Source organism: Cyprinodon variegatus, unplaced genomic scaffold (genome assembly GCF_000732505.1).
Source record: "Cyprinodon variegatus isolate N-32 unplaced genomic scaffold, C_variegatus-1.0 Scaffold186, whole genome shotgun sequence".
In the NCBI taxonomy this organism is placed as follows: domain Eukaryota; kingdom Metazoa; phylum Chordata; class Actinopteri; order Cyprinodontiformes; family Cyprinodontidae; genus Cyprinodon; species Cyprinodon variegatus.
Window position 1 is genome coordinate 1117707 of NW_015150639.1, and position 15042 is coordinate 1132748.

Consider the following 15042-nt stretch of genomic DNA (forward strand, 5'->3'; position numbering starts at 1 on the left):
GTTTACCTTGAGTCATATTTACCTTCGTTGCGGCTAAATATGTGAACCAAAGGAGCAAGAGTTGTTAAATATGATTCTAGGCATCTTTGCACTGATTTAGTTTACAGTATATGACTCATTTTCTATAGTAGGATGGTTTTTAAATGGCACGCCTAATCCTCATGTTAGTCGGTTTTATTTTTAACCATAAATGGTCTTTTTGAGCCGCAGAGTAATGTGGTGAAAACCTTAGAAGCCTAACTTTACTTGTTTGGTGTTTGAACTAACATATTGAGGGATGATGATTGATTGATCACAAACCGCTTTCAGACCCTGCTTATGTCCACGGGAGGAGAGGATTTCCTGAAGAAGGGAAATATCTTTCCATCAGCAGAAGTGCAGCGATGCTCTGAACTGTTACTGTCGATTCTAGTGCATTTTGTTTGTGTGTTTCTGAAAATGTTCCCCTTTTGTTTCTGAGAAGTTCTGCCCCCAGTAATGGGATGATTACGGCTCATCTGCAAGGATTTATTGAGTGAAACTCCGTCACTTCAAATCAGAATCGATGTGCTCAAAGAAAAAGCTGTGAATCAATCCAACATCACAAACATGTTCAAAAACGTTGGCCTTTTAGACACAAACCTACACCATCATAGGGGGGATCTCAAAGGCACAGAAGTGTTAGTTAGTATAGGTGGTTGTGGTTTCCTGTGGAGGGCAGCTCCTGTTTTGTACTGTACAACATCTGAACTATAAGACTCCCCCCCACAGTAAGGAAGTTAAAAGAAGTTTATAAAGACTGAGGAGCAAACAACACATTTGGAGGAGATAACCCCCCCAAATAAGGCTGGAAGTGATTCAGTGCGACTTCCTCAGTTTGCAAACAACAGGCTTCCTTAAGTTATTCTTAAACAGTCTTGTGTTAAATGTTGTGCATCTCCACTGTTGTGCAACCTTCCAACTATTGCTTTACTTCCACAAAAGCCATGGTCACATGTGAGGTTTAAATCTCTTCCAGCTTTAATTCACATGGACAAAAAAAGGAACTGTAAAGAAACATAATTTTTGTTTAGCTAATAAGCCAATTACAGCAACACTTGGATTTAATGTTCAGATTCCCGTTTTAATTTATTGTATTGGAAAAACATCAGACAGATAAAGACAGTTTTGGATGATAAGGATGAAAACTCAAGTTATAGTCTATTAGAAATTCATAGATGATCTAATAGCCCAGTGAGAAAGAAAGGTCTCTTGGTTTTCTTTTTGGAGAGAAGTGCTGAAAGTTGAATCGGGCCAAGCGTCGCACATCAGGGATCTGCTCAGGCTCCTGGTCTCTTCGGGTTGAAGACAAGTCCTGGAATGCATTTTAAAACAATCCAAGTCTCAATCGTTTGCTCCTCTGTTCAATGAAGATGTGTAGGAAGACTTTTCAATAAATTCATTAATTTGCACAAACATAATCTTAAGTTAAAAACAAAAAAACAATTGTTAGATTTGGCAGAAAAAACATACCAAGGAATTTGGCAGTGGCTAAAAGAAGTGGGACTGTAAGTAATTTCCCTCTGGGATTATTAAAGTATTACTGATTCTGACTGTATGTAAAACCTCAGTGGAACAGGAAGCCATCAATTTTTAATTTAGAAGTTCCAAGAAACCTATTAACAAAATAATAATAATAATAATCGAAACAGAACCTTCAGATAGATTCATTGTAAAATGGTGGTATGGGTTCCTGATGATTATGTTATTGGGGATAAATAAATATTTATCTTACCCCTAAATTTATTGACTCAAATGAAAGTATTTTTTCTTATCTTTTCCAAGGCTGGTGAAAAATGGAGCTGGTCCTGTACATTTAGAGGCTATGCTGCAGGTGAGATAGATGTTACTACTGGTGTGATAGAGGTTTGTTTTAGCATTTCCTAAATTAATGCTCTGATATGCTTGTGTATTGTGAACTCTACAAAGATTCCTGAGTGGTACCTGCAGTTCTTGGCTCAGTGAGCCATCCAAGTTCCTCCTAATATTGCTCTGCAGGTCTAGGCTTCTGGGTGGAGGCAGGATGTTCTGGCCTGCATTCGACCATCCGGAGAGACAGTGCTGCACAAGGACAAGGAGATTAAGGACAGCAAAATCCTGGAGCTGAATTCACATAGCCTCCACTTAATATTATATTCTTGCTTCCTTCACAGGGACCGTATGAATCATATATCAATATTAAATGAAACACAGAAAGGTCATCCTTAAACAAAAGACTTAGAAAAGCTGTTCAATAATGCCTTTCTGCAGTAAAACACAAATATTAAAATCACAATTTTTGCTGCAGAGTTATAAAATATTGCTGGCCCACCACTTCTTGATTTTTCAACTTATGAAAAGAGCAGACATCTAAATGCTGAGGTACTGGGCTACAATATAAACGCTGTTTGTTTTGTTCATTACAATATAATTTTGATAAACCAAAGTCCCAGAAAGCCTGCTAAGAATCCCCTCAATCCTGTACAAGAATCCTGTATAAACTTATGAAAACTATTCCTGTTTATAAAATTCCTCCAATATAACATCTTAGAAGTATTTACTATAGAAAACAAAATACATAAAAGTCACAAATGCTTTAAGCATAGTGCAACATCTCTTGAAATCTCAGAAACGAGTTTAAAAGTAATATTGAATAAAATTATGCTATCATTGAATTATTGTTCACCCCTACAATAAGGTAAACACAAAATTGAAGGTATGAATGATTAAAGCAACATTTTAAGTCATATTTAATGCATGCTGAGAGAGAAGAGAACCCCAAGAAAACTATCAGAAAAGCAGGTTTTTGTCTAGGGGATCCTGAGCAGGCTGGGGAAAAAAAAAAAAAAAAAAGCAAGATCCCCTCCTCTCCTCTCCTTTAAAGCAATCCCCTAAAATAACCAATCCTCTCTCCCAATTCATCCATCCCGACCCCTTCCTTCAATAAACCGTTTTACTGCTTTTTTGGGGGCGTGTTCCATCCTAGTGCATTTCTCACTCACCGACGGTAATCCCAAACTGTCTGAAGGATCAAAGCTGCTTCGCCGATGAGCTTTGTACTTGTAAGGTGGCAGGAGGTCGCTGCGAGGAATGCTGACCCTGTAAAAAAACAAACAAACAGGGAAAACAAATAAAAAGGACTGTAACATCAGGTGTTAAAAATGTATTCACCCATACATTTTTTATGCTGTGATTTAGAGAAAGAAAAGGCCCACAAACACTCCGATAAAGCTGATCTAGAAAAAAAAAAAAAGGATCCATAGAAAATGCTCATATATTTTATGGATTTCTAGGAAAGAAACAACCAGATAGTTCAAAGATTTATTCTATTTTCATGGAAAAAATACTTTTCCAAACTTTATATGCCTTCTAAATTTGAGTTAATCAAACAAAAAGATCTGACTAGGTTTAATGCATATGTATCAACAGAGCAGGCTGTCAACAGAGATTCTGAATTACACAAAGCGAGGTGGACAACAGGATAAATAGAAATGGGAAATCTCGCAACACAAACCTCTAAGCATAATTTTTACGACAGCAGATACGACTTCCTTTTCTCTTATTTGTGTGGCTGCTAGTGGTATACTAGCAGGTAATATACTTCAATTGATTGTTCTCCCTATATGCTGCCCCCTGCTGGGTCAACAATCAGACAGAAACTGGAAGATCTGAAGAAATTTTACCATCTTAAATATCACTAACATGAATTTAAAAGCATAGGATTGTTACAGTAGTAAAAGACTAACTTTATGCTGGGAGGAAAATTAAGTGAATCATCTGCTGATTTACACAAACATCATACAGGACTACTGTATGTTCTAGAGAAAACACATTAAAGGCATGGGGAGGATTTTCATGATTTTTTTTTTAAAAGACCCGCCCGCCCTCTCCACACTCCTGAAAGAAAATAAAAAAAATCTACTTGCACAACCCTGCACCTGCTCCCAACGCCTATTAAACATGTGGAAGAGCATGCACGAGCCCATTTCTCATTGAGCACGCTCTGTTTAGAAGTTCCTGTTTGCATTGCTCATACAAGCTTACTTTCCAAGAGATTTGCAATTTTTTTCACTATGTTAGACTCACTGCCGGTAATTAGGAGGACCACTTATTTTGATAATCCAACCGACAAAAAGAACATCCTCCAATACACCTTTAATATTCCCTCAAATCCTTTCATATTTCCCATGAAACCCCTTCTCAGTCACAGAACTCATTTCCTCTATGACTGTAAACTCCAGTTCTTGTAATAACAATATTTATTCTAGATCTCCATCCTGTGTGAATCACTAAACTGTTTTAGCCCAAAATGTGCCAGAGACACACACCTACAGAATTTGTTGAAGTGAAACTTCTCGTTTGCACAAAGGCTTAGTCATTTTCTATCTACTGAATTCATCGGGACATTTGCGGGTCAGGTTAACATACAGTAAACAGTTCAACTTATTAGAAATAATTTTGCTCTAACTTTCTACTGTAATTATAGGTTTCATAAGTTTTATGACTGTCCGATAAAACCTTTAAATATAAGATCAGCTACTTATTTAAATAGTCTTCTAACCAAATACTTTTTTTATTTTATTCCATTTCTTTTCTTGATTGACTGCTGTCTATCATACCTTGATTTTAAAAAAAATGTTAAAGCATAATTTCTTCTCAGTAGAATTTTGGCCTCTGCTGGTAGGAAACTGCAGCTGATATGCAACTTCAGATCAGTATGATGGCTGCGGCAGGTCCTACAAATGCATCACTGATCAGAAAGGATGGGGGAGCGGAGCAGATAAGGCGAACAGAGGAGCAGAGGATGCCAGGAGCAAAAAGGATGCTAATGTAACTTAGAATTCTGAATAGATCAAGGATTTTCCTGCTGACAGAAAAAAAGGGAAATGTCAGATGGCTGGAGGCTCAGTGAAAACCCATTTCACCATAGGAGCCCTGTGTTCTTACTCATACTGTTATTGAGCTTCTCTAACACAGAATTTAGTACCATATTTCAAGTTTTCATACTCTGGACTTTATCTTTGTCTTGGAAATGTTTGTGAAATAGACCATTCATTAGGGTGAAGTACAGAGACTCTGAAGGGCCAGATAAAAAAATCCCTCAGTGGCACCACGTAATCATAACCCCTACAAAAAAAGGAGGTCAAAGTTTGAATCATTAGTACCTTATCAGGGCGGGCTCATTCTCAGGGTGAGAGGATTTGGGCTTTTTGCACACTGGACAGCATTCCTCAGAGCTTAGTGGGACAGGAAACAGCCTGCAGTTGATCCTGTAGGAAAAAGTACCTGAACAGAAGGGATGAACACATGAGGGAAGTGTTGGACCAGCTGTGATAATCAAAACAATGAGGCGAATACGAATAATCCATCTTACACTGATGAGTGTCTGTGTTTGCTTCTTTGTCATCCTCATCCCGTAGGAGTGGCGGGAAAAGACGGCTTTCCTCGAAAGATCTGAAACGAGTCAGTGGTTTGAATGACATCGCTGCCGTCAGTCACAGACACCTTGTTACTGATGAGCAAGGCGGTAAGGAGACTCACTCTACTGGTCCAGGGTGAACACACTCGTCTTTATTGATTGATCGAAATGTACGGAGATCTTCGAAGAACTCGTCAGAGCGTTCCAACAAGGAGTCATCGGCATCTAGAACTCCTTAGGAAAAAAAGAAGACCCCTGTCAATCTTCTGCAACGGAATTAAGGTACAGGGTGAAAGGCTGATCACTAATACTTTCTTCTGATTTGCTTTCCAAAGAGCCACTCTTCGATACCTACAGTTCACTAGGCTTTATTTTTATTTTACCTGCTTTTTTAACTAAAAAAGCCAAACCATGTTGGCATACTGTGTCTGCTGTACAAATGGAGGAAATCGAAAATGGAAAAGTGGGAAACAATTAAAGAAATATAAGACCTAAAAACTATCTATACTAGATGTAAAATATAGGACCTAAAATAAGACCTAAGAAATAAGCATCTATATTTGTATTTTTTTTTTTTTATTGTATAGTTGTCCAATTTCCCTAAGGAAAGGGAGCAGGGGGCTGCACACACAGTGATGCTGGGCGAGTATTCTAGGGTTTAGGGGTCTTACTCAGGGACCCTTGTAAAAACTATTTGAGCTAAAACCCAAGTCATCTACTTGGTATTTTAATATTACATTAAGCAAAAAAAAAAAAACTAAATATCTACAGCAAAATATGGATTTCTGATTAAATTACATTTAAGAAAAAGAAAAAGTTGTGAAAATGTAATGTTTATCTGCACTTTCTCATAGTTTGTACCTCACTGAACCAGTGGCCCACATGACAAAGTATAGTCTGAATCTGTTAACATGTAGAAACAGGTTTGGTGTCGGAAAGAAAAACCTTTTATTTCACCCCCCTTACATTGGTAAAATCAGTTAAACCCTAACAATAGACAATCACTCTCATTTTGTTAGATGAAATTAGACTACACTACTCCTAGTTCCCTGATCCAACTTCTACCGCTGAAGCAAATCAAATACTGCTGATTTAATAGAAATATAAAGGCCTCACAGAAATGTCAGGTACCTAAAAACCAAACCACTGTGAAATATAACAACATATTGAGGCAATTTGGAAGGAAAGTGTAAAGAATTAAAATATGAATCAAGATCTCAATATGTGTGTGTGTTTCCATGTGTGTCAGCTTAATAAAAGAGGTTTACCCGCTATCCAATCATATCCAAGTAAAGGCTGCACATGACGTCTGTCTGACACAGGTTGGTTTTCAAATTCACCTGACTGGACCCCGTCTCCTTGTCGGACGTCCTTCTGTAAAAGAAAACAGCAACCATCATCTTCCAATCCAATCCGTTTCAACAAAGCAGAAGAAAGAAATTTAGATCCCTTTTTACATAGTTAAACCAAAAGAAATAAAGACTTTCAGGACAATGGTGACTGCATACATGAGTTAAAGTTAAATAAACTGTTTTCAACAAAGAAAAGATTGGAAATTCCAAATAATGACTCAAATATCTAAAACAAAAAACACCCAATGAGTAAAATTTCCAGGTAGGGATCTCCGGTAAGATTTATCAGCAGTGACTTCCACATTTTAAATGTTTACTCTGAAAGTTCAGTGTACTCAAAAACTAAACACTCTGATTTGTTTATCCTGGCAAACAAACCATTTGATAAAATACCAGTAAAGCATAATTAGTTTACTGTGAACTGGTGAGTGAAGGTCAGCTTTGCTTTAAAATAAATGAAAATTAAATAAAGTTTTTATTCATATACAGTGACAACTGTCTTCTTCTGACTGCTTTACTCAAACAGGCCTAAATCGATACATGTTTTTAGATTGGAATAGTTTTATTTAAAAATTTAAATAGATTTATTTTTAAACATTTAAATAGTGTAAAGTAAAGTCTGATTCAGTGCCAGTGAATGAAAATGTGTCAGTTTAAGGAAGCAGGAAGGCAGCTTGTACTTCCTCTTAGCTATGTTACATTTTAGAGGTAAACATATAAACTTTAGAAATAGTTTTTTTTTTTTGATTCCTTAATAATATATTGTGTGTTCTGTTTATCTAAATACACAACTGAGATCAATGCCAGATGTCTTTGTCTCAAGTTATTTTAGAGATAAACTTGTTCTAAGCTCGATTGTGTCATTTAATAAGCTCGATATTAAACTGGTGATCCAGTTTTGCTTTGGCTGCTCCAGTTTCATTTAACAGGTTCACTGTGCACAGCCACAACTTAAAACCCCTTTTAAAGGCTTACTTATTTTCCATTTGCATCTAGATCAATCTGACATCATAAGCATTGCCCTTCATTCTTTGCTTTGTTTTGAATATTTTATGAACACATTTGATATTTCACTATTTTAAGAAGTATTCCTCCATTTCATTGCACAGCATAGCCAGTGTGTTGTTTTAAATGTGGTATCTATGCTATTTGACCTTGAGAGAGAGAAACCACATATAAAATAATGAATGGCATTAAAAGCTCTGCATCGTTGCAGAGAGGCTTTCACTCACTAAATGATAAAACCCCACATCTGTTAAACATCTGTCAGCTTTCTCTGATAAAGAGTAATGAATAAGAGCGGCTGGACGGACAAGTTTAAGAGCCCAGTGACCACAGCAGGTTTTATCATTTAAAGGGATAGTTCGGTATTTTTGACATGAATCTGTATGGCATCCCCATCACCAGTGTCATGCAATCACACTGACTTACCCCTGGCAGCGTCCTGTGAGCAGAGTTCTCGTCCAGTTTTGGTCAAGCCAAAAGTAGTCCGGCAGGTTTGCTAGACCCAGCGAAATAAAACGTTTCTCTTCCCAAAACATTATGTGTTCAAAAGAGTGATATTTTTGCATCCCAAAAACGTTGTAGTGGAAAAAGTCACACGTCGTTATCACTTGGTCCTATTTTCTCTCTGTTCGTATCAGTGCGCGCTGTCATTCAGACAGCGAGCTCAACAACAGCCAGATGCATGTCTCCCTCCGCCTAGCTTCTAGCTGGGCGGAGGGAGACATGCATCTGGCTGTTGTCAGGTTAGTAGGCCCTAGCTGTCTGAATGACGGCGCGCACTGATACGAACAGAGAGAAAATAGGACCAAGTGATAACGACGTGTGACTTTTTCCACTACAACGTTTTTGGGATGCAAAAATATCACTCTTTTGAACACATAATGTTTAGGGAAGAGAAACTTTTTATTTCGCTGGGTCTAGCAAACCTGCCGGACTACTTTTGGCTTGACCAAAACTGGACGAGAACTCTGCTCACAGGATGCTGCCAGGGGTAAGTCAGTGTGATTGCATGACGCTGGTGATGGGGATGCCATACAGATTCATGTCAAAAATACCGAACTATCCCTTTAAAAAAAACACCAAAGAATATCGCTGATAGAATATCCCTCATGGAAACAAAAAAACTCTCCCCCCACCTGTTTCCTTCTTTTTCTATTGTATTCTTCAGGTAATTTACCTTTACCACAAGTATTGGAGGAAAACATGCCTGGTCTAAAACAACAACAACAAAAAAAAACATGGCTGTTTGTACTGTCCAAAAGTTTTTGTTGTTTCAGTTTTAGAACAATCCCAGCAATAAAACTTTTAAACAGGAACTAACCTTATCTTTATATTACATTAACTGAGTATGATTGATTTAAATCAGCTGATAGAAACGTTAGTCAACAGAGAAACAAGTGCCCCAGATGACCTCTAAAAGTCTAAAAAAACAAAAACAAAAAAAAAACTGGGTGTTCACACCTTCATATGAGGTGCTCCACTATAAGGTCGTGATCAGATCGCTCAGATGACAGTTTCAGATGTGACCACAGCCTGTATACAAAAATACTGTAATTTGGCCTATTTTGCAGGTGGCTACAAACAAACAGCTGCTGCGAGCTGATGTTTATGTGCTTACCTGGACTTTACTGTGCATTACTTTGGAAGAGCAGATACGGAGCGGCCTGGTGTCCTGCAGAATAAAATTGTCCCGAGGATGTCTGAGGTTGTCTGACAGGGTTGTAGGTTCAGCAGAATGACTGTAGGAATCGTGACGGGTGGAGCATTGGTGCATCTGTTGCTTATCTGATAAAAAAACATGAAGGAAATGTTTAGGAATTTTTAATCGCTACATGCATTTAAAAAAATATCACTAAATTACTAACAAGTTAATTTGTCTCTTAAAGCTGCACGAAAATATAACAGAGAAACTTTGGACAAAAATAAAAAATAAAAAAATAACACTCAATATCTGCATCTTAATCATAATTTGCATTTTGAACAATATGGTTTATAATGAATGGTTATTAAAAATGTTAAACCTACTTTAAATTAATCAAATTGGGTTTTTCAACCTCATTTCTACATTTTACTCAACCTTTATCTAAAGCACAATTATCCTCCATCCAGTAGGTGTCGCTGTGGTTTATTGAAACAAACAACCTTTAATATTTTCAATTAGCCCTGTGCAAGTTTTGTGAAAATTTATCTATTAGCTGTGTTCACGATTCATTTAAATTAACAGTGATAAATCTTGACATATATATTTATTTTGTAATGACTTCACTTTTCGGATGGCAAAGATAGAATCCTAAGTATGCAGTTCCTTAGAAAATCTGCTCTTACTTTTCTTTTTTTCCCATAAAAATTCGTTGTATTTTATGCTCTCGATACAGAATAAGGAAAACGTCTTATGGAGGGAAAAATATCGCTCCGTAAATGTATTTACCCGTAAATCTGACTGAAGGTTTTAATAATGCTGCCCTGGCAGGGACCTGGTCTCCCTCCGGCAGAGTCACCATCACTTCGGGTCTCTGCTCCTCCTCGTCCTCGTCCTCTCTCCCTCTCCTGCGGCTCAAACTGCAGCCGCTCATTCGCTCTAATTTCTCTCTTTGGCGCCTCAGCTGCTCAGACAAATGCTTGTTACGCTCCCGCATGGAATCTATTCTATATGTAGACATAACAAACATACAAAGTAGAACTACCTTTGTGAATTTACCAAACACGTACGGATTATGGGTTACAACATTTTTTTAAACGCGCAGACTCCAACATCTCCATGACAACGCATTGATAACACATTATGATTGGCTGAGAATATCCCATACGTAGATACGCAAGCTTTTCTTAAAGGGACAGCAGAACATTTCGGTCAATTTGCGTTAGATAGCGGTGAACAGCAGAGGGCGCCGCAGAGTCGCCGTGGCATGTTTCTTTTACGACCGAGGATCTGGGTTTGGTGTTTTGAAAGCCTTTTCAGAATCTGGTTGTCTTGTTTGGCCTGTATAAATAACTTTTTAGGAGATGTGGAGAGTACCCACAAATTTTACTCAAGATTAGCACTATTCCAATGTATTGTTAATGAAGCCAAAAGTAAAAAAGAAAAAAGATATTTAGATACGAGTAATAAAGGCTACTTTATAAAAAGGCAAGTCAAGTGCTGAGTAACTGTTGGTTACAAATTTGATATTGAAAAAATATTAATGATAAATATCTATATTATATTAAATATCAAAGCTTTTGTAGGAAAAAGAATATTGATTTTAATTCTAAGCTTATCTGGCTTTGTCATCATAATATTACTCAATATTGTGCAGTATTTTTTTATTTTTTTTAAAGGTTACTTAAGTAAATATAACAAGTTATTCACCTCTGCTTTTAAGTAATGTGGTGAAAAATCTTTTGGCTCCCTAAATGCACCCAGGAGCGTTATCACAGATCCTTCCTCCCAGCACCTAAGACTTTATAATCATCACTGTTCCCAACAACCTCAATAAGTTCTAACATTCATGCTAATTTTTGCACAGTTTCTGTCTTAGCCAGTTAAATAACATGCTGCTGTCATTTATTTTTTTTTATTTTTTCCTCATCTCTGGTGGCATTTCTGCTATTTTTCACATAGCCATCCATCCACCTATTTTCCGTCACGCTTATCCCAAGCGGGGTCAACACCAGTGTTGGTGCCTATCTCCAGCTGCCTACTGACAAGAGGTGTGTTTTTTTTGCAAATAGCTCTGCTCAGTCAATCTAAAGCTAAAAGTCAAATAGTTTTTGTCCTGGATGTGTGGGATCTGCAGAGATTTTGAGTGTCTTTATCCTGATCCCACAGCTTTACTAGGCCTGGATAGAGGGAAGGGCAGCCCTGATGATTCTCTTTGTAGACCTCTTTATTTGTACCAGGCTGGACCTGTCCTATTTTTAGATGAGCCAAACCACACTATAAGAGGGATACGTACAGGTTAGACTGAATAATAGAAGAGAACAAGATGACCCGCAGTGTGGTCCTCTTGAATTTACCATCAGTGTGTGAGATCATTTAACAACAAAAAAAAACTAGTATTGTCTTTCTAATTATAATGAATCCGTTATGCTGTTGAGTGTTTTTTTTTTTTTTTTTAAAACCAAACAAGCTAAACAAGATGATAAAAACATTTGAAGTCTAACTAGGGTAAAACTGTTTAAAATACCTCTTGAAAACAAGTGACCACAAAACACTAACAAAGAAACAATATTGCTGCAAACACTGATTAAAAGTTAAGAGCTCTTTTTTTATGTTAGTTTAGGGTTAGTTTAGGGTTCGCATTAACAAATTGCTGAACTTACTTATATTTTGCATTTTCCAGAGCATGTAAGGGTCTGTCAGTTTAGAGGAAACTTTTATGCAGTCTTAAAAAACAACAACAACAAAATACAGAAAGACTGGGGGGTCTTTTTAATAAAAACACTAACAAACCCTCTGAGATGCAAGGAAACTAGATTCCTTCTGTTCCCAACCTGTTATGGTTAAAATATCTCTTGAGTGATAAAAGTCAGAGCATCTTCTTCCAAGGGTAGAGATTTACTGCAAACAAATTTACAACATGGAAAGACAAAAATCAGTTGTAACTCTGCAATCCATCTAAGAACAGACAGTTTCACCTTGAAATACTTTAATAGATAGTACCAAGTTCAAATAGCTTTGTTTTATAGTTATACTCAAAAATAACATAACCAAATTCAGATCTAAACACAAACAATCAAATGTAATCCAAGTCAAACAGAATCATAAAAAATGTGTCTGTTGGAGTTGCAGTGATTCCACACAGCCATGGAATATTTAGCAATTCCCCACTCTGAGAAAGCATGTTGGAAAACAACAGGGGATTTGAAACAGCAGGAAGCAGAATGGAAATTGTAAAAGTGCTGGTCGGAGACTACCTTTTATAGGACTAAAACAGAGAATACACAAAGTTAATGGGGGTGATAAATTCAGTAAAGGCCCAATCAAGAAAAGAGATACAGTTGAACTAGGACATACAGAGCCATGAATACTTTCTACTGGTGAATATCAGCAATGGCCACACAAGGTAACTGGCACCAAAAAAAAAAAAAAAAAAAAAGAAAAGAAAACACAGCTACAGTAGGCCTACTTTCTAGTGGAAAAATTACAAAGTTAATATCAGCATTATGTTCATCAAAGACTTGAACAGAAATAGAGACAGAGCAAAACCTATGCTCTGTTCGAATTCCTAGGACGAATCCTTAGAAGGCCAGAATCGAAGGACAATTACATCATAGCTCGGCGCCGAGGTCTGGTCAGAGTCCAAGAGTCCTTGTTATGTGGACTTAAAATGCGTCCTTCTTTTTGCCCGATTTGAAGGACGGGTCCGATGTATCCTCGCTATCCTTGGATATCCCAGGAATTATTGCGAATCGAACTAAGCCCTATAAAGATGCCCCACGCTCGGAGGAAAAACAAAAAATGGCGACGAATAGTGGCGAATGTTTAGATCCTTGATGTCATACAAGTATTTAAAGCAAATAAAAACAATGAAGAAATGTACTTTACCTGAACACTATTATTCATCAGCATCAGATATCTAGAATATCTCAGGCGAGGGTACTGCTGCTGGAGCTCTTCAAAAATTAGATTGCCTTCATGGATTAAGCCCTCTGTCAATTGCTCAATCAAGTAAAAAGTCACACTTAAACAGAGAAGTACTTTACAGTAAGGAATTGTATACAACCAAGCAAAAGGTTAACAGAAACATTTCATAATTCAGAAGCACCAAAAAGGTTTTACGTGCTATGGTCCTGAAATGTAAGCGAATTCACTGAGCCAATAGTAGCAATATCTCTGTCAACTGTCCCATTCAGGAAAGGCACACAGATGATGACACAAGCATTGAGCAAAGGTAAAACATAGATTCACATTAAATGGAGGAAAGCTCTGTCAAAGGCTCCTCCTAGAAAGCACCAACTGCTCAACAACGAACAGCTGTGCCCTTTGCAATTTTTATGGGAAAGAAAAAACAACACAATGCACAAAGTTAATAGCAGTAGCATTGCAGCACAGTACGTATAAGGCTCCATTTAGGAAAGAAATATGGTTAAAACAAAACTGCTGAGTCAGGACTACATTCTATGAGGAGAAACAACAGAATGAAGGCAACGTTATTCACTGTGATAATTGCAAATGATACTTAGAGTTAATTGAGAGTACCTGGAGAAAATAAAGTAAGCTAATTGGATTGTTGGTTAAACTCTTTCACTGTGTTATATTTACAGCATTGCTGGATCAACATGTTATTTTCCTCTCTCTTACAGGACGACCAGTGCTTGTCCAACTGTTGACAGTAGTATTCCATCTTGTGGGTGGCTTTTGTTTATTTACAACAAAATCTGTCCATCCGTGATGACACTAATAATGGTGATATGGGTGATGCTGGTTCAGAGCCATAATCTTCGGCTTGATCCCCCGCAGAGTGAATGGTGTAGAACTGAGAATTCGAGCTGCTGCTCTGTATTCCGGTCACGGTTCGGACGCACTGAGATCTGTCCTGACCAGCCTGCTATGATTAGCTGACCACGATACTGTGGTGTTGCTCCCCATTATCATTAAACGGTGCCAGCCGTGAAGCCATACTCTCCTCTCTGCCTCTCTAATTACATCCCAATTGCTGGGCTCCAAGCAATTACACCTGCTGCCAGAACACTTCATTGTTCATTAGACACAGATAACAGACACATCAACAACAAAAACATGAAGTTACTCATTTTGTGCTTAAGAAGTACTAGTCTGCTATGTCATGATACATAACTGGAAATGTTTCTCATTATAGCATTCTATTATTCTTTATAACTAGAAGAAAGATGATATGACTTGGTCTGCTGTCCATTGCTCATTTGTGTGCAGTTTAGGTCTTTTATTGTACAATTATGAAGCCGATTTTCTTCACTTGAAGGAAAAGCCCCAGTTGAAGTTGCCACAAGTGACTTATCTAGAACTTTATGAACCTATCCACGTCTGATTAGGACTCTGGAGCTGCTGTCCAAGTCTGAGTGGTAAGAAGAGGACTGCAGTACTGATCAGACTGAATTCACATGGTATATGATGTGCAAACCTGAAGTGTTGTGTAGCTGAGTCCTGGAGGTTATGGTTGCCAAAGAGAGTGAGCAGAGGAGACAAGAAGGCAGGCAGAGCTTGGTGGACTGATTAGTGGACTGTTTAGTGTAAAGAGGCTTCAGATCTGAAGCACATGCAGAAAATCCAAAGAGCTGCTCAGAGTCTTTGGAGTATGAATACAGAGG

General features: G+C 37.6%; 1 protein-coding gene across 1 annotated transcript; it reads right to left on the reverse strand.

Moving 5' to 3' along the window:
• Positions 1 to 986: 986 nt before the first annotated feature.
• On the reverse strand, positions 987 to 10513 carry miip (migration and invasion inhibitory protein). The gene is made up of 9 exons (XM_015379148.1): positions 10202 to 10513; positions 9392 to 9558; positions 6685 to 6790; positions 5539 to 5650; positions 5372 to 5451; positions 5163 to 5283; positions 3000 to 3096; positions 1963 to 2079; positions 987 to 1333 (listed from the first exon to the last, which is right to left on the reverse strand). The coding sequence occupies exons 1-9, from the start codon at positions 10440 to 10442 to the stop codon at positions 1202 to 1204; spliced, it is 1173 nt and encodes a 390-aa protein (XP_015234634.1). The 5' UTR covers positions 10443 to 10513; the 3' UTR covers positions 987 to 1201.
• Between the last annotated feature and the right edge of the window lie 4529 nt (positions 10514 to 15042).

Coding starts and splice junctions, on each gene's coding strand:
- miip (XM_015379148.1), bottom strand. CDS start 10,442: ATGTTTGTTATGTCTACATATAGAATAGATTCCATGCGGGAGCGTAAC. Junction 6,791..9,391: donor TAATGCACAGTAAAGTCCAG/GTAAGCACATAA, acceptor TTTCTTTTACAG/AAGGACGTCCGACAAGGAGA. Junction 3,097..5,162: donor AATGAGCCCGCCCTGATAAG/GTACTAATGATT, acceptor GTTTTTTTACAG/GGTCAGCATTCCTCGCAGCG.